This window comes from Schistocerca piceifrons, chromosome 1 (genome assembly GCF_021461385.2).
Source record: "Schistocerca piceifrons isolate TAMUIC-IGC-003096 chromosome 1, iqSchPice1.1, whole genome shotgun sequence".
NCBI lineage: Eukaryota > Metazoa > Arthropoda > Insecta > Orthoptera > Acrididae > Schistocerca > Schistocerca piceifrons.
Window position 1 is genome coordinate 747,329,241 of NC_060138.1, and position 20,297 is coordinate 747,349,537.

Below are 20,297 nucleotides of genomic sequence, written 5' to 3' on the forward strand. Positions count from 1 at the left end.
ATAAAATGGAGAACAGGTACTCTAGCAAGTCTAAATATACATTTTTTTTCTTTCCTAACGAATTTTAAGCTTTATAAATATAAACTGACTTCTGTTGATCATTACTAATACATGAATATGTTGCAGAATGAAATACCTATATGTTTAAACATTATTAATCCACCTGAGAAAAAAATTCTAAAGAAAAAACCTCTCATGAAATCTTGTTCTATTTCTTGAAAAGAATTTTACATGCAGCTGGACAAGTGAGTCAGTGCCAGAACTGTTGAAACAGATGAATAAACTAATTATGTATTAAACTACAGTACATTTATTGCTATTTGCTGGTTAAAAAAATTTCACACACAGCTCACATAATGGCAAAATCGCATGAATGTCCAGTTCTTCATTCTTTTTAAAATGACCTTTCAAGCAAACACAACAACATAAACAAAATCTCATTTTGACAATAATTAGAATCCGTAACACTGTACTATAAATAGTAATAATACATTAATTATACAAGTATCCTGAAATTTACAAATCTGGAATCTACAGATTACAAAAGAAGAAGAAGAAGAAGAAATGGGACATACTACAAGCAAACAGCAATAAAGACACTATTTTGGATACTTCATCTAATTTTAAGTCGTGGTAACACATTCAATAATGCATTTATTATGGAAAAACTTCAATAATAATGTCATTTTAAAACAGTACTTTTTGTGAGTGAACAAGCTAATCAAAAGGCTGAAGTGTGCTAGATTTAGAGTTCACTTGGATTGAAAAAACCAGAGCACAGGTAAAAATTTGTGTGCTGACAGATCCTTTAAAACAAATACAGTATATGGATATGATAAAACAAGTCACATCCAGAAATATACACTTTTAACCACCCCATCCAACTATTAAAAGGTAGTAGCACATACTTTTTACCAATATTTGTGTCTGTATTATCTCTGTTTCTACCTTCCAGTCTGAGACCTCAACATCAGGCTCTTGCACTGACATGCTCCACTTTGCCCTTACTCTCCCAGCTGCATCTTCAGAGAGTATATGAGCCACTGTTTCTGAAAACTTTACTGGACATTAAAAATCATGATATCACTTATCTAGGAAAAAAAAGAAAGAGTAAAGTCAGCTTCATATGGCAACAGATTACACCCAATGACAAATAATGGATAAAGAGTTATTATGTAAGACTAGGTTCATTGAGAAGGACTGGAAAACACTGTCTGGCAAAGGTGTTCCTCACCTCTCAAAGTGTAAAGACAAAAGAATGCCTGTCAAAACTATACAGTGCTAAATCTGTTTTCCTAAATGACATTTTCAGACTGAACAATGATGCGCTCATTACGGAATGAGTCTCCAGCAGACCAGCAACTGCGACGACACGTAAATATAAGCACAGTTCCATATTCTACATGGGAACTTGAAGACACACCCTCTCCTGAACAAGCTACTGTTAAACGTAGTCGAGGAATCAGTGTAGGTAGCAGCTGCAGCTCAAACATCATATCACCAAGACAATGTGAACACCTTGCTGGTGATTCATTCACTGGCTGCAGCAATAATGGCCCACCACCTTCTCGGCAATACCTGTAATTTTAAAAAAATATAAAATTAGCTATAAAATTGTAATTTCCACAGTAATTAATATTTAACTGTTTCTATATGATTAAAACTGAGGACTTTATCTCTTTAATAAGAGTGTCATGATGGCTTCGTGTAAGAAACCATCCGAGCTGTCCTCCATGTTTACACAGAGTGTGGGAAGCAACATCCATGACTGGTAGCTCTTGAGCTGAACTGTGTCCCTTGAAATTAAAGTTGTGGATTTTAATTGTGCCACATTAGCTAATAAAAAGAACCTCTGGGCAATGGAAAGAACGGACTTGTTGTCAAATGTAAAGTAGATTTCTTCTGCGAAGGAAAATTATTATTACGAGCACCACAGGTCATGCAGGTCTCACTCTTGTCTGTGGAATTCTATACCCACAATTGGCTCCTTGGAACTCAAATACTCAATCAGCAGTAATTTTGGACAATCAGCACTCCAGTACAAACAACACTAGGATGTGACTGCACAATACCATAGTATTCACTGGGCACAGCTCTGAGTGTTGGTTGAATCTTTAATACTACTACAGTTCTAAGAGTAAAAAAAACATTTAAACATCCATTCTTCTTCACTGTTTATCAAGTTTTATAAGCTCATCAGACAAAATGTTTCATCATCCTTAAAAATGTGCACTGGTTCCTTTGGAATGCTGTACAATTGGGTGTACCTGGCAATTATGTAACCCTCCACCTCTTATGCAAGTCATGGTAGTTAATTGGGGGGGGGGGGGGGGAGGGGGGGGGGGTGCCAGTTGGTTGTATTGGAGGTGTGCAGTAAAATGGGTGGACTTGAAGACCTGATACAATGGCTGAATGGAGCTACCCTGTTTAGACAGGTACATAAACACACAGTGAAAGAAGTTGCCCAATTTGGTAGTGTATCAACGCAGACTGTGCAACTTGTCTATATGGAATTGTGTACCATTCACAAGCATGTAACATGTACATAACTGACAGAGACTGGAGACAAATGCCACACCTTGTCAGTGATAATTGGTTTAGAAACTATGATAATTTCTGTTACCAGTGAATGTACATCCATCTAAATCAGTTTCCAAACGAACAATTGTTAAGGATTTTGCATGCAATGGGCATTTGGAGTTAGGTACTTCGCAAAATGCCATTGCTCGCTGCAGCACATAAAGCTGCAAGTTTTCGATGGCCAAACCAACAAATAAGATACACTGTGGGGGCAAATAAAAGTGGTCCAGATGAGTGGAGGCGATTGGACATGAATGTATGCATGTAACCACAACCATCACATGTACACCCGCCATGTGATTTCCACACTGGTTCAGAGCACAGTAGCGGCTTTGTCAGCATGAGTGGTGTAGTGCAGAGGGGATGATGGTACTCACAGTGGAGCAACGGGTGTTCAGTGTGGAAAGTAACGTGACAACAGTCATGGAAACAGTGCGGTCAGTTGTTGCTGAGAAGTTTAATGTTGTCAAAGTGCCAGCAAAGAGTGCCACACAATCCTTAGTCTGAAAATGGCGTCAGACAAGATCTGTTTTGAAAAAGTCAAAAAACATTCAAAAATGTGCCCACACGTCAGAAAATGTGACTGTAGTTCAGCAGAAAATACCCTTCAGAGTCCCACAAAATCAACCCAACACATCTCACAAGAGACCGGAGTATCCAGTCGATCATGTGGATGAATACTCTACCTGCACCTACACATACATCCGTACTGAGTGTCTGTTGTTCACGCATTAAAACTAGCAGAAGCTCCTCAGCACCTCCAGTTTTGTGAGTGGCTGTTCACTGAGATAATGAATGGCTTGGATATGGATTTGTTCTTTATGTCGCAAGAAGCCCAGTTTCACCTGAATGGTTATGTCAGCTCACAGAATCACAGGCTCTGGGCAGCAGAGAATCCGTATAACTTCCACAAAACACCATGACATGATCATAAGGTTGGGTTTGGTGTGCAGTGTCTGCACAGCACATTATTGTTCCCATCTTCTTTCATTGCACACTGACTTCGGCACATTATGTTGCCAACATTTTGAAACCATTTGTGGCAGCATTAACACAGGAGTAAAAGATCTACAGTTACTTTCAACAGGATGGAGCAACTGCCCTTACAGACAGCCGAACCTTGGAGCACATTTACACAATCTTCATGCCTGACAGTCGTTAGCAAAGGTCATGGCCCTAGCTGGCCACCCACGTTACATGATCTGTCAGTGTGCAATTACTTTGTGTGGGGATTCCTGAAGCCTAAGGTGTATCACAATAACCCTCATAGTCTTCAAGAATTGCAGTAGAACATTTTGGATAAGTTTGAAGCAATTCCAGCCCAGTTTCGATCTGCCTTCAGCAACTTGCTGACCAGAGACAAAAAGTGCCAAGAGATGAATAGTGGTCACTTTCAACATCTGCTATAGTGAGGTTAGTACTGTATTTCCAGTCCTCTGCTACGTTTCTTTGTATCCTCGAACTCTGTTCTCCAAGCCCCTTTTACTAGGCCCACCTTGTAGTAATTGACTAGAGGCATGTAATGTGCTCCAATGGATCACAATTTTGGAAGTCTCCAAATGATGCAGCGATCAAGTGTACTAATGGCCCAATGAGGCATTTAATCTGCAGTGTGTGGTTTACACTGCAGGTGGCTCTGTGAGGCTTTTGTGGTGTTTTTTCATACCCTGGTTTAGGCCCATTCATTCAGGTTACTATGAACATGAACCAGGAAGTTAATGTCAACATTTTTGTGTTCAGGTGTTGCTCTTTCTTCCAGATCTTCATGATTATGTCGTGGATGACAACAGCTATGTTAACAGGGCTACACACTTACATTCATTGTTTGACAAACCATGAAAAGAATTTGTGCAACATGTTTTTCCAAGTAGAAACAGTAACTTCACATGTGAAGTACAACCTCTTGATCTCACTATGCTTCAAAACCAGTGACTGCAGACCTAATACCTACAATGCCAGTCATATTTGATTATAAGATTTATGAAAACACCTATATTCCAAAGTGCAAAATGTTTGGGAGTTGGTAACACAGACCAAGTGCACTATGATTCTTGCTTGTTATTACAGTGAAGACTGTTTGTGATAATGCTGAACAGTATATTACTTACTTCTCTGTGCAATTCACTAAAAGTGTGGCAACATGGGTGACCTTACTAATTTGTTATGGGAGCCAGTTGGTGGAATGTAGCAACTGTATCAAAGACAGTCAGTGTCTTTATGTAGATGGATAGTAACTGCTTCCAATGTGGTTGTGGTGGCGGTAGTCGTACATACAATACAGAACAAAATTATGATTAAAACTTGCTCACAATGAGGCATATCACTGAACACAAGTTACAAACAACTGTAGAGCTAAGACTACATAAAGTGGTATCAAAATTCAATTAGCAGATTGATCAGATCGCATGCCTACCTTTACAGTCTAGCAACAATTTCACTACCAGAACCTTTCCAAGACTGGTGGCAATCTCCAACCTCTGATCACCACAATTAACACATGAGTACAATGCAAGGAACTGATCTAGAAGAGGGTAACATGATCTAGTAACTTTTTTGTCTTGTTTTCACTAAAAGGATTGCTCTAAAAATAAATAGAATCCACAGAACCTTATTAAGTGGACTGCCTAACCTATCGTTAACAGAGGAATGTGACCACACTTTCATTGTATTCCACTGGAAAAATAATCATCTATGAACAAATTACAACCAATTCTGGGCATGATCCTATTTGAAACAGTATTCTCTTGCCTTCTTCTTTAAATGTTGTTTTCCACAAAAAAAGATGTGAAATGCAATAAACTCAGAGTATTCTTGGCTCGGTTGAAATTTAATTTCTGATTTGTCGGTAGACTTAAAGCAAACAGTTGCATGTAAGCAACAGTGGCAGCCTATTTATGAGTAGTGCTTGAGTGCTTGGGATTCCTGTATAGTTGGTTTAATGGGGGAAGACAAAAGAATTCATATTTATCAAGCAATATTTAAAGTAATAAATATTATGAAAAGTATAGATTGCTACTCACTGTAAAGATGGCATGTGGAGTTGCAGACATGCATGACAAAAAGACTGTTACATATAAGCTTTCACCCAAGGCCTTCTTCAGAAAAGAGAAATGCACACACATTCACACAAGCAAGCAGTTGTCACACAACAGCTACCTCCAACCACTCTGGCCAGACTGCAACAGAAACACACTGAATGGGAGTGGCGGGGAAGGGATATCACGGTACAGATGGGGGACAGAGGATTTGGCGGTGTGTGGCAGAGCATGCAGGGACTAGAGGCAGTAGGTAAGGACTGCAGAGACAGTGTTGGTAGGCTATAGAGGAGGGAGAGGAGGGGAGAGGAGAAAATGGGAGAGGAGAAAATGGGGGAGTAGAAGAGGGTAGAAGACTGGTACTTGTGCTGGCAGAAAGCAGTGCACAATGAGGGTGAGGGGAGGTGCATTGTGAGGAGCTGACAGGAAAGAGGGGGTAGAAACAGTTGGGTGGAGGGTGTGATAGCAGGTTGCCATAAGTTGAGTTGAGGATGATTTCAGACATGGAGAATGTGTTATAACAGTAACACCCATCTGCGCAGTGCGGAAAAGCTGGTGGTGGAGGGGAGGACAAAAATAGTCCAGGTTGTGAAGCACTCATTGAAATCAAGTATGTTAGATACAGCTGCAGGTTGTGCCACAGGGTAATACAATTTGCTCTTGGACACAGTATGATGGAGGCCATTCATCCTAATGGATAGCTGGTTGTTAGTCATACCAATATGAAAGCTAATCAATGAAGGCAGAAGAGCTGGTATATAACATGGCAGCTTTCAAAGGTTGCCCTGCCGCAGATGAGACAGGATAAGCAAGTGACAGGACTGGAATAGGAAGTGGTGGTGGTGGTGGGTGGGTGGGTGGGTGGGTGGGTGGGGGAGGGTTGAGTTGGTAGGTGAATTGGGAAAGTCTTTCACCTGGGTCTTCCACAGTGATATGATCCCCTTGGCAAGGGGCTGGGATTGCGAGTGGCATGAGGATGGACACGGATGATGTGGAAGTTGGGTGACAGAACACCCTCTTCAGGAGAGGTGGGAAGCTCCAGTTGTTTCTGTTTATGGTGGTATTGGGTGATGAAGGGGCACTCCTTTGCAGCTGGTTCGTGGCAGTAATGGGAGTACTGGGGTGGGGGATATGGCACAGGAAATCTGTCGGACTAGGTCTTGGGAATAGTGTGTCTGTGAAGGCCTTCATGAGATCTTCAGTGTACTGGGCAAGTGACTTCTCGTTACTGGGCATGCTGTTCCCAGGTGGCCAAGCTTTATGGGAGGGATTATTTTGGTGTGGAATGGATGACAGCTGTCAGAATGTAGGTACCGTAAGTGGTTGGCAGATTATATGTGGGCAGAGGTGTTGCTGAGGCCTTCAGAGAAGAGGTGGTCAACACCCAGGAAGGTGCCATGCTGGGTTGCGGAGGACAAAGTGAAGTGAATGTGAGGAACGTGTTGAGGTTGTGAAGGAATGGTGGTAAGGGCGGTAAGGGTGTCCTAGCCCTGGGTCCATATCATGTCGATATCATCAATGAACCTGAACAGGACCAGGGGTTTGGGGTTTTTGGATGCTAGGAAGGTTTCCTCTAGATGACCCATTGTCAGATAACTGGCAGAGGCCTTCCACCAGGCAGTCACTGTGATTCATAACGACAGTGGTGGAACCTTTGCAGGTAGGATGATAAGGTCAGGACCTTTTTTGAGATTGCGTATGGCTGTCCTTTCTTCTTCTGAAATGTTGGTGTTCTTAGGAAGGGACTTGGGGAAGGATGGTAAGCCCAAGTTGGAGGTAAGGAACTCCTGGAATGTGACCAGGTCATGTTAGGTGAGAGGTGGGGGTATCATGGTTGGATGGTAGTGTAAGATGGGAGAGGCAGGATTCATTATGATGATGATTATGTGTTTAAAGTCACCAAACTACTGGGTCATTAGTCCCACCATTTCATGAGAGAAACATGTAAAAAGGTAAAAAGCAAAACAAGGGGGACTTGGCTGCTCCAACTATATAAGCAAGTCAAAGAGTTTGATAAAGAGTGTGACAGTAGTAGTAACATGATAGGTAAAAGTAAACAGAGATAACTCAGGCAGCATCTTGCGCAAGAGTGTTGCAAGGCACAACAAGGTAGGAGGGTAAACTGTGGGCTGCATGTGGGGTACCTGCTGCAGGGGGAGGCTCTTCCCCTCACAACCACCCCTAACACTGAAAGTAGAGGAGTATTATAGTTTAGAGCAAAATCTCCCCTCCCCCCCCTTAGGAAATGCAATATTTTCGTAGTGGTTGTGTCATCATATGCAAGCATCTGAGGTAGTTAGGTAGGAAAGCTGAGAGCATGCTGCAGACCAACAAGCAGGATGCACTCAACAAGAACACGTGCTACAGTCAGTAGACTCCGCAGCTGCAGGATGATGATCCTCCCAATGCAGAAGGAGCTCATTGGTGTGTCTCCAAGAGGCCTGGAAAAATGTATGCCAAACCGTAATGGACCTTTTAATTGCCCTCAACTTGTTTTGGGTGGTAGTAGCCTGTCATTCCAATTCCCAGACCCTCACAGTATTGCATCAAAGTTGTAATCATAACTCAGTGCCCAGTATTGTGAAGTCTGCAGTTGTGTCTTTAGCTAGAAGGTTGACAAGTTCAATTCCTGGAATGCCTATGTGGCTCAGTGTCTAGATGACAGTCACTGTCTTTCCAGAGGTGCAGAGGTCAAGAAGTCTTGGAAGTTGGTGACCAAATGATTTTTTGGCATAGCACAGGGATATGACTTTTAAGCAACTCGTGGAATCGCTACAAATCAGAAAGTTTGTTGTGGTCAGGGACTTAACGTACCACAAAGCCTGAGATATGGCAACCAACTCTGCAGTATATACACCGCAGGCACTCAGCAGAGTGTGCTTCTCATGTCCCCTTGCACGTGCAAAAACATAACCAACCCTGGTGCTGACTTTCAATCTGTCCATGTAAATGCATACGTAATTAGAATAACTGTGGAGGATCAAACAAAACAGGTGTTGGAGAAAGTTGGGATCAGCATCCTCCTAGGGGCCACAAAAGAGGTCCATCCATATCACAGGATAGGGTACAGACCACAAGGTGTTGAGAGGAAGCTCTAGAAACACAGACTAAAGGAGGCTGTTTGATGTCCCTCAGTAGAGTATTGAGTCGAATTCCAGCTGGTCTACCCAGTTCCGGCCAATGTGCAAACAGTCTGAGCTGTTGGTCGTGGAACAGAGTTGATAGACATGGTTGAGTAGGCATCTGACAAATTGTGAAGCTCATCAGTTAAAAAATGGCAAAAGAGAGAAAACATGACTGCTCCTTGACAACACACCAACTCATCCATCTCTTGAGATCTTAATCGAAAAGGACACATTCATGAAAGTGATATTCAAAAATGGTTCAAATGGCTCTGAGCACTATGGGACTCAACATGTGTGGTCATAAGTCCCCTAGAACTTAGAACTACTTAAACCTAACTAACCTAAGGACATCACACACATCCATGCCCGAGGCAGGATTCGAACCTGCGACCGTAGCGGTCACGCGGTTCCAGACTGAAGCGCCTTTAACCGCACGGCCACACCGGCCGGCGAAAATGATATTCCTCTCATCTAGCACAACCTCATTATTACAGCTCTTGGATCAAGACGTTATAGAGACTTTCAAACAGTTTTACAGAAAAGAACTCTTATGTAAGTTATTGTCAGAAAGAGAAGTGGAAGCAGAATGAAGTCTGTCAAGAAATAAAAATACTGATTTGGAAAATGTGTCCTACATGATCAGACCAGCATGGGATAGTGTAAAGAACAGAATTTGAAAAAAAGGCTGGAATAAAATTTTGGGTATGGCGGGAAGTCCTCAAATTCTAATTTAAAATAATGAACAGAATGGTGTGTCCAAAATGTTCAATATGCAAAAAGACCTCAATTGCCATGACACTCAAGACAGATGAGTGCTGATGATGCAGATACAGGGCACTAAATCTTGCAGGATATTGAAATTGTAAACCTTGTGACTGATAAAGCTGAAGCAGCCAGCATCTCATCAACTAGTGGTCCAGAAAATGAAGGTGACAATATTCTGGCTGCTTCTGAAGCATTTACTTGTTCACATAATGTCTTCCGATGGTTTGAAGCTCAAGATAAAAGTGACCACTATCAGATATCTGCCCAAAAAAAGTGCATGACTTACCTGCTTGAAAGCTGGTAGGCTTGCTTGGACTGACCATACTTAGATTTTCTTTTTTTAAATTATTCCTATACATACACACTGTACATGCAAAATGCATATGTATTACATATTTTTTGTATACTAGGCAGTACTACACACATTCTTACTGTACTTGACTTTGTAATAATAAAAGAGATTAACATTATTATAAATATACTTAATTTTTAATGGGTAAATTAGTAAATAAAAGTATACAGTTCGATTATCCAAATAAACCTGTTTTCTGAACACCATGTCCCCCAATTAGTTTGGATAATCAACACTCTACTGTAGAATTGACCACACCTTGTCTTAAAATACTCACTGAAGATAGTATTGTGTCCACAGCGCTAGAGGAATGGTGGCCCCTCTGCACCCATCAGGTTGAAGTGCCAAACTTGACCTTTTCTCTCGCAAAACCAGTAGTGTTTACGTTCCCACTACCTCCCCCCCCCCCCCCACTTCCAGTTTCACAATGCCTCTATCAAAACTTCTGTAACTTCTCCACATGTGAACCCACTGTGTACATGCTTTATAAAAAAAGTTTGATGGCATGTAAGAACTGATAAATATGGATTGCAACAGGCTAGTGACTGTTGATAAAATGCTTACTTATCTGTAGTCTTAAAAATGACTAATTTCAAAGAGACATTTTATATTTCTTGCCATTTAGCAAATAAAACTTACCTTATAATCTGACCTGGATTACGCTGTATGCGAAGCAGGAACTGATGGAACATTTTATCGCCATGGGCTGGAATACTTTTTTCATATTTTTCTTGTGTTAACTGGTCACCTTGACCCATGGAAACCATTTTTTCTTGCTCTGGACTAAATGAACCTTCCTCACTATTTTGCTGATACTCTTGCAACAATTCTCGGACATGTTCTGAAAGAGGAGTAATTGATGGCGAACCACCCAAATTCTCCTCATCAACACTTATGAAGTAGGGAGCAAATTCAAGTGAACAGGATGATGGCATTCGTTGTCCACTTGCTTCACTTGAGTTTCTGAGAACTGCTGGCAAAGGTGCTGTTTCTTGAAGCAATGCTATAAGGTCATGTTGAGGGGCTGTTGGTGTATCGATGCTGACCACTTCACCTTCATCTCCTTCTATCTCTGCTGTAGCTGCTGGAGAAATGAGACATCCAACAGCTCCTCCTTCCTGAATTCCTGCTCCGCCCTTCAGTTCTCCACAATTGGCATTCCTTTCATCGAGGTTCAGATTCCCAAGCTGCATTCTCAGGTCACACTGATTATCTTCCATTTCATTATCATCATCTGACACATGTTCACAGCTCTCCACATTTTTTATGCAAGCTATTACATTACCATTTTCTTCATTGTTGTTAACATTGTTGTCATCATCCCAATCATCAGCCTCTTGGCACCAGTCAGTAGTAGTTCCAGTATTGACAGTGACTGCTGGTGAGGCAACACCAGGATCAGAAGCAGTATCAACTGTTTGGCTACGCACACAGATCCAGCTGCATACATAAGAAATAGAAGTTACGGGGCAATACATTGTGGGAATGAGACTTATTCTACAATATATGTCATTCTCTTCAAACACAAAAATGAAAGAGCTCTCTTTAGAGAACATAAAACTGTCCAGCCAGTTTGTGCTATGTTATGTGTGGTAAGAATACACTATGACACCCAATAACAATTATACAACAAAAATTATTACAGACTAAGTATTCAAGCAATCTCCATGAAGAGAATATGATAGAATATTTTCTTCCAATCATCTAGTCAACTAATGAACTTCTCACCATGTGTCTTCTTCCTTGGCTACGTTATGCTTTACATTGTAAAGTTCTGAAATATTACACTTTGTAACTCAAAGGGTTGTTAAGCCCGCTCGCTCCCTTTCACCTTCACTACTCCTTGCTAACTACTATCTAAGAGGACATTCAAAAGGGAATCTAAGGCCTATATTGTTATGCACACATCTAATCCACAACTCTTAATTTGCAGTAGAACTATGTACACCAAATTTTATGAAAATTGCAACACAGGCAAGAATGATCAAAATAAACTCAAACTTGATGGATGTGTAGAACTGAAAATTACAGAGAGATGAAGTGCACATACACCAAAAAGCACCCTTTTCGAGTGACTGGAAATTTCAATGTCACATTTGAATGATTGTCAAATGAAGAGGAACTGTGAAACTAAATTGTCATTGCCCCTGCATCATTAATGACTAGTTCAAAAGATGAACAACAGACCCTACAAATTTTGGGTCAACCAAAAGTTGTGCCTTTGGCCCAATTTAACTTTGTTGTGTTGCGTCATTGTGCTGTGGCATCTCTGTAATGGATATTTGTTTGCAGAGCACATGTTGGAGTAAGCAGTGGTACACTGTAGTGTAGGATGATTGTGTTTATAATCTGTTTGTGAGTGACGTTAGTGTGACATTGGATTTATTGGCGTTTTCAAAGGTGGTAGTCGTTCACTTGTCCATAAGTTATTTTAATCTTGTTAGTTACTGGCAATGAATTAGTTTTCGGTTTTTGAGCTGTTAGTTTGGCATTTGAAATTTGCTCATCTGCGGAATTTAATTGTGTGTGTTCTTCATGGATCTTATGACTAAATTCAAGTCATTTAGTAGTGGCGGCTATGGACAAGAATATGGCTGCGACTATAAAATTTCCATGTTATCTGGCTTCACCGGACAGCAAGAGTTTTCATCAGTGCAGCCAACTGACAAAATTCAAGAAAGTTGCTGCTTCTTGAACCTGGGACCGCTACATGTGGTAGCATCATCATGGTAACGTTTAGAGGTCTATTGGGGATTGGGTTTCTGGTTCAAGAAATCTAGTCTGGCCGTAAGAAATACTGTTCTGCTAACTTATTACTGGTGTTTTCATTTGTCTGTCTGGTTTTGTTCACATGAGATGAGCTTCAGGGGTAGGCACAACTGAGATTGGTTTCCATTTTTCATGAGATTCCTTCACAGTTTATAGAGTATAGGGTGATCTTTATGAGGGGTCTGGAGGAGGGGGGTGGGGTCACTGCAGAAACTGATGAGTCACACTTTGGAAAGACTAAGTATGGGAGGGGTGATCGACCTGTGGGGAAAACGTGTGTGTGTGTGTGTGTGTGTGTGTGTGTGTGTGTGTGTGTGTGTGTGTGTGTGTGTGTGTGGGGGGGGGGGGGGGGGGGGGGGGTGGTGAAGGTATCCTGATGTGGTTTTAGAGTGGTGGGGAAGTGTACAAAATGGGTTTAGGTTGGTTCAATAAAAGAACATATAGAACAGCATTTCACTATTGTTTCAGATACTTTTTCTTCACACACGGATCTGGGTACTATGAGCTTTTGACATTTAACAGTGAACCATAGCATAGAGGTTAAAGATTATGCAACGGGAGCCTGTGCCAGTACCATAGTGGGTTATTGGGGACTGTGAAGTCTGTTACAGAGATGGAGAAGAGGTGCTATTCTATTCCTGTTTCATCTCGATGAGTATTGCTGATGAAAGAAAGTGCTGGAAAACGGTATTTCAACGTCTCTTGAAGCTTGTGGGGAAAATGTACATTTCGAAGGTAGGCAGTTAAACATGTGAGAGGGAAGGTATTGTTTAATGTGGATTGGGGCATTGTGGAATGGAGTGTGCCCCCCCCCCCCCCTTTTTCTTTTTAGGGCAAGGGGGACAAAATTACACTTGTGTTAATGCGTTTTGTTTGAATTTAATATTTTTGTATGTATGTTTTTATGTGGGTACTGGTTGGGAATGGGTATCGGTTGGCTGGTGGGAGGAGGAGGGGAGGGGGGGGGGGGCAGTTATGGTTAGGGAGGTGTGGGCCTTAAATAATGGTTATTTGTGTGTGTGTGTGTGTGTGTGTGTGTGTGTTTTAATCTGTTAGCTGACTGAGTGACAAGTATGTTCTTACGGTTTTTTGGTCTTTACATGTAAGAAATGTAGTGTGTTTGTTTATGTATATAATTTTCTTTGAGATATGAGTATTGAAATTTTTGTTGAAGTAGTTTTTTTTTTACCATTTTCAGTTGGTAGTTGAACTTCACATTTATTAGTTTATATTGGAGGATGTCATGGGATGTGGCCTCATTAGGTTTAGAGATTACTTACTTGTGATAGTTATGGTTTGGTGGCATCCTCACCTCAAATTAGAGTTCAATGTGTTGAAGGTATGTGGGAGTTGCTGGTATTGTGGGCTTCATTTGAGCTATATAGCTCAAATGAAATTGTCAATAAAGAGTTTTGGATTTATGTGTGGGTTTGTGATATCACAGTTCAAAATCAATGTGCGGTACTGTGATTTTCATTAATACTGAAAATTTTGATTGTCACACCATGCCACTCTGGTTCATATAGAGCTTCCTGCTATCTTCTCGTGGAACCAGTATATACAGATGAGGCTCCTGGACTGTACAATGTGCCCAGTATACAGCATAACTGCAGCCTTGTCCACAAGTTTGTAAAGGCCATACAGCTACATCATTAATGTTAGCTTAACAATGGAATATAACACTGATGTGAACTTGTCTGTATCAATAGTATGTTGCAGGTGAGATTAGTAACAGACATACAATTGCATCAGATTCTGTTGACACTAAACCACAAACCTCTCAGACTGCAATGGGCACAGGGCATGATAACTGGCAAGCTGAGTGATGAACTTTTAGTGTTTCTGAAGTCCCAAATGAATCTGTCTTAGAATCGTGATCACATTGTGTTAATTGCCATCATGCTGACCAAAATCTGTACATTACATTTTCAAGTGACAGAAGAAGAAACATCTAGTGTGGTAGTTTGAGATGTCACCAGTTACAGAATGTACTTACAACTTATTTATAATGAGGGTAAACTGAATAGCAATACCAGGGAGAGTTAAGAGCAAGAGAGATTGCCTCATTTTTGGACGACTCCACATGCCACATTCAAGGTGAGCCGTGACTGGCCACAGGAGTTAAGAAAGTTTAAAGTCTTTCTTCAAACAACCAAATGTCCCTCCACAATGGATGTAGTGAACAACAGGTACTGTTGGTCCCCTGGTCTGCACATTTGCCTGACTGAAAAGTACATGAAATATGCTTGGAATTTTGCTCAACAACAACTTTTACACTACTGCTCTCCAGCAATCACTGCTGAAGTGGACTGAAAGTGCCTTGGAATACATTTTAAAAAAATTTCTGTTTTCATTTCACAACATTCAGAGGTTTTGATTGGCACAGAAATTTCGAAGTCTGACATCAAGTACCATATGATAATGTATCCCAAACACTTGTGTATTGTTGAGCGCCAAATTTTAGTACAGAGGGCATTTCAGTCAAGTGTATCTATCCTTCACGGTGTTGCAATATTCACAAATATTTGCAGAAATCATATCCACTCAAACGATATTACTCCCATATACAAAATCAGAAAATGCAACATTGACTATGTCAACAGAGTGAGTCTGTCAACAGAGAAGTCCCTTTCACACTACCACAACACAAAAAATCACAACCTCAATGTAATCTTCAGCAAAAATACAATATTTTCTGCTTTTTGAAGTAATGTATTCTATACACTCTCATCAGAAGCGTACTTTAAAACGATAAAAAGAAAAATGACTCTTTATATAGGCGACATAAGTAAAAACAAAACTTGACACGCATACGCTGAGAATGCAAATTACGGTGTAAGTTCGGCTTATTTCTCGCCCATGTTCACCAGTCTTTGGAAATCTACCAGCCACCAGAAATCCTGGAAGTCAATATGTCTATTATGACCTAATGTAGATCTATAACAAATATCTCACCTTTCGCTTTGATTCCAGCAGTTTGGATTTATGCAACCAAAAATATATAAAGTTCTGTGGTACGGAGAATTTTCGAGGGGAGCATAAATCTGTACGATCAGTGGAAGTACGAGACCGCACAACTGACACGACGGAGTCGGAATTCCATCGCATGGCCAATCCTTAAAGTAAAACAAATTATAATTTCACTCAAGATTCACAGAGACAAGAGACACTGCCATTAAAGTAACTGATTCTTTGAGAGTTAATTCCACTGGAGATTCAGAGAGACAAAGTGCCAGGGTCATTAAAGCAACTGATTATTTGACAGTTATGAGAAAAAACAAAACTGCGCAATGATATACAACATAAATAATATTCAAAAAACACATTTGACAAGTACTGCGTATCACTGCAGTACTTAAATATCTCATTACCACCAGCCTACAACGTATGTATTAATTAAAAATAATTTCAGAACTTATTAAGATGGTACGCACCGGTTTACCACCGATTTTATTTGTTGTAAAATTAACAAAAGACTTGTGTTTTTCTGTGATTATCTCATCTTCGAAACCCAATAAAACCCTACCACCTTTCCTGGCCATTTTCCTGCAACATAAAATATTCAGTACAAAACAAACACAAATTCCGTCTGCAAGGTCAAAGACTGATCACTACAGATATGTCAGTCGTTACAAAATGCTACACTCTTTGTCAATATTTTACACTAACAATCTGAAGGCCTAACCACCCGCAAGAATCGGTCTGCGCAAATATCTGCACACATGCCTGCGCAAGCAACAAATCGCTGCAAATGTGGTATATTTACATGACACAAGTTCCAATCAACTGCTCGCCCGACATCTGTCGGTATAAAAATGCTATTGTGGGAACAAGAGACCGTCCAGTGGACTGCATTGTTTGTTGCCCTTAAACGAGTAGCTGATTTCGATAGTTTGATTTTAATTCTTTGTTTTTCGTTTTTTGTTTATAGCTGTACTTCCGACGTTACTCATAATAGTCAAATGTCTTTAAGTATATCTGGGTTTGATTTCTGACCTATGTAATTGGTGACCCCGAAAACAAGATCGCTTTAAGTTGCAACAACATTTTTTCCGGATTACATACATTAAATATGGAAGGCGCAAATAATTTTTTACAAATCATTGGTGACGAGGTCCTGTAACTGCAACAAGATATTGAAATTTTAGAACAGTCCACGCTGAGAAACGACAGTAAGACGGACATGACGTGATCACAAACTCCAGCGATAACTACAGCGCCGCGAGCGCACACCAGCGCCGAAAATTTTCTGCGTGCAGATTCGTCCGCGCCAACTGCGCCGCGCCTACAACTGCACGCATCTCCATTTACGCCTGCACAACCGAACATATGGTTTGCGATCTTGGAAAGCGTTTTCGCACAACTATGAATCACAGAGGCCCGTGAACAACTTATGCCGGCAATTCCCCATCAACAAGAATATCTCACCCTGAAGACTTCTTTAATCACTCGCTACATGAAGCTACCCGAGCAGAGGCTCTCACAAATGCTTTACCAGGCGAAACGTGGAGACAGAAACCCGTCAGAATTCTGGAGACATCTACGAGTGATAATGGACTTTAGCGTAATGAGCTGCTTCTACATATCTGGCGACAACAGCTTCTGTCTCAAGTACGGTTGACATTAATAGCACATGAAGGACAATCATTGGATAAATTCCTAAAAGTAGCCGATAGAACATATGCCACACTGGAGTCAACAACTTTGGCATGCGTAGCAGCGACAAATACGAGTGCCACAAAAGAAGGTGGCAAACACATCACAGTTTTAGGTGAAGCCGATGCTGAATTGTGCCACCGCATCTTGTCGACAGTCACCAGACATCACTGGGGAACTCTGAGAGTTATAGACCACAATGGGACGAATTGTCACGCAGTTAAAAAACTTGGAGTTACGGATGGACGCTGATAAGAGGACGCAGTCACCTCGTTCATCCAATCTACAGCCGTCACACACCACTCAAGGTCAAATACTGCCGATGATATCTGCTAGTACCACAGACGGTTTGGCGTCCGTGGGACAAAGTGCACAAAACCATGTAAATACCCAAATGGGAAGGGCAGCTCGAATTAGGCGTCACGGGCTGCGGCATTTACAAACGGCGCCGCTGACGTAAAAAGAGTCAAATTGCAGCAACTCACAGATAGACACATGTCAAAGGTAAGGCCCATGATGGTACCCTTACTATTTTTCCGACGAGTCGCAGCACGACAACGCGTCGGTTCCACATGCTTGCTTGATGATATTTCAGGCCTAAGATTTTTTAATAGACACTGGTTCAGAGGTCAGCACCCTTCCAGTCACGAGCACAGTTAAGATGACAATGGAGGAGCCCTTACCATTGTTAGCAGTGAACACCAGCGTCAAAACGAATAGATGCAAAGATATGAGAATAGACATTGGTTTTCCTACTCCATACAATTGGAGTTTCGTGGTGGTAGACATTACACAACCCATATTAGATGCTGATTGTCTGTCACACCTTGCACTGGCTGTAGACTTGGCAAATGCCTGCCTTATGAGTGGGACACAGTGTGATGGGATAAAGGTAATTCAGAGAGGTTCTGTGGACAATGTAACAGGAGTAATTAATGATGCAAGTAAACAGTCAATCCCACATATGTCGGTGCAGCCAAGCAGTGTTATGCATAATACAGTGCGTTATATATGCACGACACCAGATCCACCTATTTCACAACATGTCCATAGAATTGCTCCAGAATGGTTGGCTGAGACTAAGGCAATATTTGAGGATATGCTCCATGCTGGTGTTATACGAAGGTCAGACAGCCCATGGCCATTCCTGTTACACCTAGTGCGGTAAAAGGACGACACTTGGTGCCCCTAAGGCGATTAACATGGGCTGAACGCAAGAACAGTCCCAGATAAGTACCCAATACCTAATATCCAAGCATTTACTTATTCTGCAACCGCTGCAAAAGTTTTCTCAGTGTTGGATTGCTGGAAAGCTTACAATCAGATCCCAGTGGCGCATACTGACGTTCCAAAGACAATAGTTATTACACATTTCGGCCTGTTTTCGTTTATGCCATTTGATCTTAAAAAATGCAGCCCAAACCTAGCAGAGATTCATTGACGAAGTGTTACAAGGCTTTCCATTTTGCTTTGCTTATTTAGATTATATTAAAATATATTCAGCTGATGCACAAGTTCATGACAAGCGTATACATGAAGTGCAACAGAGGTTGTGTAACTATGGAGTGGTGCTAAATGAAGACAAGTCTATCAAGACAAAAGTGAGGTAACTTTCGTAGGCCACAGAATCCAGCTAATGCGATCCGACCTTTGCCTGGAAAGATTGCCACATTGCGTAATCTACCAAAGCCAATGGACTATAAGCAACTTATACGATTTTTAGGCATACTAAATTTTTACCACCGTTATTTGCTAGTAACAGCTGCCACCCAGATACCACTAACAGATGTGCTTGCATGTAAGAATGCCAAGGGCAGGAGACTATTACAATGGACACCAGAATGAGTAACACTTTCAGGGAATTACCAACCAGCCTTGAAGATGCAGTGTTGCTTGCACACCCTGTCCCAGGTGCACCACTGGGTATTGTGGTCGACGCCAGCCAGTTCGCTGTTGGAGCAGCACTACATCAAGAAGAGAATGGACAATGGTAGCCTTTGAGTTTATTTTTCAAAGAAGCTACTGCACAGACAGACAAAATGGGGTGCTTATAATAGGGAGTTACTGGCGATATATGAGAGTGTGAGACTTTCCGGCGTTACATTGAAGCCCGACCAGTGACAATTTTCATCCGTTATAAACCTATTGTGTAAGCATTCCACAACATCAGCGACAAATGTTCGCCACAGCAGTTCCGACACATAGAGTTTGTCAGCCAATTCACTACAGACATACGACATGTTAGAGGCACAGAGAATATAGTCGCCAATCATTTTTCTCGAGTTGCAGCTTAGTCAGCATCTGAAATCACGACGACCTCGCTACAGCACAAGAGAGAGATCAAGAGTTGCAAGACTTACTAACAGATCGACACACAGGATTGCGGCTGAAACAAATAGAAGTACCAGGAAGCAAGATCAAAATATGGCGCAATATATCACAACAGAGGCCATGGCCATACATTACACAGCGATTCCACAAAGAGGCTTTTGACAATGTCGAAAAATTTAGCACACCCAGGTGCAAACACTACTATCAAGTTGCTAACTGAGTGGTTTGCATGACTGTCAATTAAAAAGGATGTCAGGAATTGGAGTCGTTTGTGCCTTCAATGCCAGCATTGTAAATCAGGATGACTTGTTCGTGCAGAGGTCGGAAACTTTGCAGGTTTGCCAGCAAAGTTTGGTCACGTTCACCTCGACGTGGTGGATCCAATGTCCATGCACCTCGAGACAATAGCAAAGGCATTTGTTGCACATTGGTTAGCACGTTTCGAATACCTTCTACATATTACAACTGATCAGGGTCGATAATTCGAATCTAATCTGTTCAATGAATTGGCTAGGCTTTATGGGTTCCAGCATCACCACACAACCAGTTATAACCTGGCAAGCAACAGGATAGTGGAAAGGTGGCACAGAACACTGAAGGCGGCTCTCATGTGTCACTGAGAGAGTTGGACAAAGGCGCTGCCGCTAGAACGTCTAGGTTTATGGACTGCATGTAAAGTAGATA

At 41.4% G+C, this 20,297-nt stretch overlaps 1 protein-coding gene across 1 annotated transcript; it reads right to left on the bottom strand.

Annotated features, from left to right (window-relative positions):
• Positions 1-710: 710 nt before the first annotated feature.
• On the bottom strand, positions 711-16,196 carry LOC124790105 (programmed cell death protein 2-like). Its single transcript, XM_047257678.1, has 4 exons — positions 16,061-16,196; positions 15,582-15,742; positions 10,497-11,297; positions 711-1,578 (listed from the first exon to the last, which is right to left on the bottom strand). The coding sequence occupies exons 1-4, from the start codon at positions 16,166-16,168 to the stop codon at positions 1,296-1,298; spliced, it is 1,353 nt and encodes a 450-aa protein (XP_047113634.1). The 5' UTR covers positions 16,169-16,196; the 3' UTR covers positions 711-1,295.
• Between the last annotated feature and the right edge of the window lie 4,101 nt (positions 16,197-20,297).

What these genes read in the sequence shown, in the direction of transcription:
- LOC124790105 (XM_047257678.1), bottom strand. Translation starts at nt 16,168, where the DNA reads ATGGCCAGGAAAGGTGGTAGGGTTTTATTGGGTTTCGAAGATGAGATA. An exon ending in TGCTGGAATCAAAGCGAAAG is followed by an intron (nt 11,298 to 15,581) that starts GTGAGATATTTG and finishes TTATGTATGCAG; the next exon opens with CTGGATCTGTGTGCGTAGCC. An exon ending in AATCCAGGTCAGATTATAAG is followed by an intron (nt 1,579 to 10,496) that starts GTAAGTTTTATT and finishes TTAAAATTACAG; the next exon opens with GTATTGCCGAGAAGGTGGTG.